At 46.3% G+C, this 2,093-nt stretch overlaps 1 protein-coding gene across 1 annotated transcript in view; it reads right to left on the bottom strand.

The window, feature by feature from the left end:
* ERICH3 (glutamate rich 3) overlaps positions 1-2,055 on the bottom strand; it is a gene marked incomplete at its 3' end in the record, with an annotated part of 155,008 nt that extends 152,953 nt beyond the window's left edge. The window contains exon 1 of the mRNA XM_045291739.1: positions 2,031-2,055. Coding sequence (XP_045147674.1) covers positions 2,031-2,053 — 23 coding nt within the window. The remainder of the gene's footprint in view (positions 1-2,030) is intronic.
* Between the last annotated feature and the right edge of the window lie 38 nt (positions 2,056-2,093).

Here is a 2,093-nt window from a genome sequence, read left to right as displayed (position 1 = left end):
ATAGGAAGACAACCATGACTGACACATACATTTCCCCAGTGCGGACACACTGCAGCCAGCAGATGCAGAAAAACCATGTCATGTACACCCCACATAACCCACAGCTCACCCAAATTATACGAGTGTATACTCAGAAAGCTAAATCATTCACCATATTGATTTAATATACTGGGCAAATGATGCAAGCAACCGGACTAGGTGCAAAAGAGCCCGGCCTCAAGATTGGAGAGAGACTTGTTATCAACCTGTGCTATGCAGGTGACCGACGGAGCTTGCTGAAAGTGACAAGGCCTTGAAGCACTGACGACGATGAAAGCCGCCTTCAGTGGGGAGAGGGAAACAAAAATCCTCTCAAATGAACCGATGCACAGCCTCCATGATAAAGGGGTGGGGGGATGTTGGCATTGTCAAAGGATTCCCCTTTGCTTGGGTCCACAGTGAACACCCATGCAAGCCTAAGATGAGTTTGGTCTCATATGCATTCGAAAGCTGGACTGAATAAAGAAGGCTGAAAAAGAATTGATACCTTTAAATTATGGTGTTGACAAAGACGATTGCACTTATTATGAATTGTCCTGAGAACAAACAAACTTGTCTTGGAAGAAGGCTAGCCAAAACGTTCCTTAGAAGCACGGAGGACAAGAGTTTGTCTCACATATTGGGCATGCTATCCGGAGGAAGCCGTCCCTGGGGAGTAACGTCATCCTGATAAAACAGAGGATCGGCAAAAATGAGGAAGACCAGCAGCAAGGTGGACCGACAGAGCAGCTGGAACAGTGGGCTTCCCCCTAGCAGTGCTGAGGCCGGCGCAGGACCGAGCAGGGTTTGCTCTGCTGGACGTCCGACCCGTTGTGAGTTCAAGACATCAAGGGGGCACCTCAAAATAACAAAGCCAAATTTAATTTTAATTAAAATAAGAAGCTAACTGACTTGAAGCTACAGCACATTTGAGGAAGTTCTGGCACTGAATCACAACATGATGCTTTATATGCCATTAGTTTTTCGAACATTGCCATTTATGCCATCACACTCAGAGAATTCATTAAAAAGTAAGATCTTCAAGTTTGACTATAAATTTCATGCACAAGAACTAATGTGGTATTTCAGACATCACAAACTCCAAAACGATCTTAAATATGTTGTCCTCTACTAATTGGCTACTCTTGAAAATGTGCAATAAATTCAATTAAAAAGGAAAGCAACCTTAATTTAGTTGCAAAATCAACAAAGATATTTTCTGCTTACTCCATGTATCATAATAAAGCCCCATCTAATATGCATTACATTGTTAAATTCAGAAGAAATTGGATATTCTCCCAATAAAGGGAAGAAGGCCACTCCCCACCCCACAAAACAAAAAAGGCCAATAATTGCTCTACTAATTTCTAGACTAGAATAAATAATTGTCGAACTGGGTCCTCTGGGCAGTCACCCTCCCTGAAATAAGGGGTCAATAAAGCATGTGCAAGCACTCGGGCACACATGCAACTTCCACCCCTGTTCCTTCCCTGAGCCATACTGCCTTCGAGCGTCAAATTGCTTTCCAAAGGCCTCTGGAGACTGGGCAGATACAAGTCCTCAAGCCAGGGGCTTCTCCTCAACAATAAACAAATCCAGGCCTCTGTGCTCCACAAGACACTCTGTTGAGAATGCATCACACAGTCTCACGTATCTACGGGAATTCATAATTGGGCAACCTCTACTTTTGCATGCAAACATACATGTGGCACGCTATTGGAACACCTTAATCCCTGCTAACATCCCTGCTTAATGCAGCGCCTTTTGCACATCCATTTCTGAATTCACCCCAGTAGAAAAAGTCAAAAGGAGCTAATGTCCTTGGACACTGGAGAGGAGGGAGGAGATAGGATGTTGGAATTTCTGCCACCCAGAATCCTCTTCCCCCTCTCCAGAGCCCCCTGCCCTCTCTCCCCTCTCGCCCCTTCCCATACCCCAGGAGGGAGGAGGAGGGACTGCGGGCAGGAGGCGGCCACTGACCGTGCCCTGGGTCGCCTCCAGTTGTCACTTACCCAGCAGGGTGAGAATGGCTCATGTTGGCAGGGCCCTTTCAGACCCCGCCTAGGCGCGCAGGG

Source organism: Echinops telfairi, unplaced genomic scaffold, assembly GCF_000313985.2.
Source record: "Echinops telfairi isolate 266 unplaced genomic scaffold, ASM31398v2 ScPeMD7_443;HRSCAF=831, whole genome shotgun sequence".
NCBI lineage: Eukaryota > Metazoa > Chordata > Mammalia > Afrosoricida > Tenrecidae > Echinops > Echinops telfairi.
The sequence above is the reverse complement of the archived record's forward strand: the minus strand, read 5'-3'. Positions and strand labels throughout refer to the sequence as shown.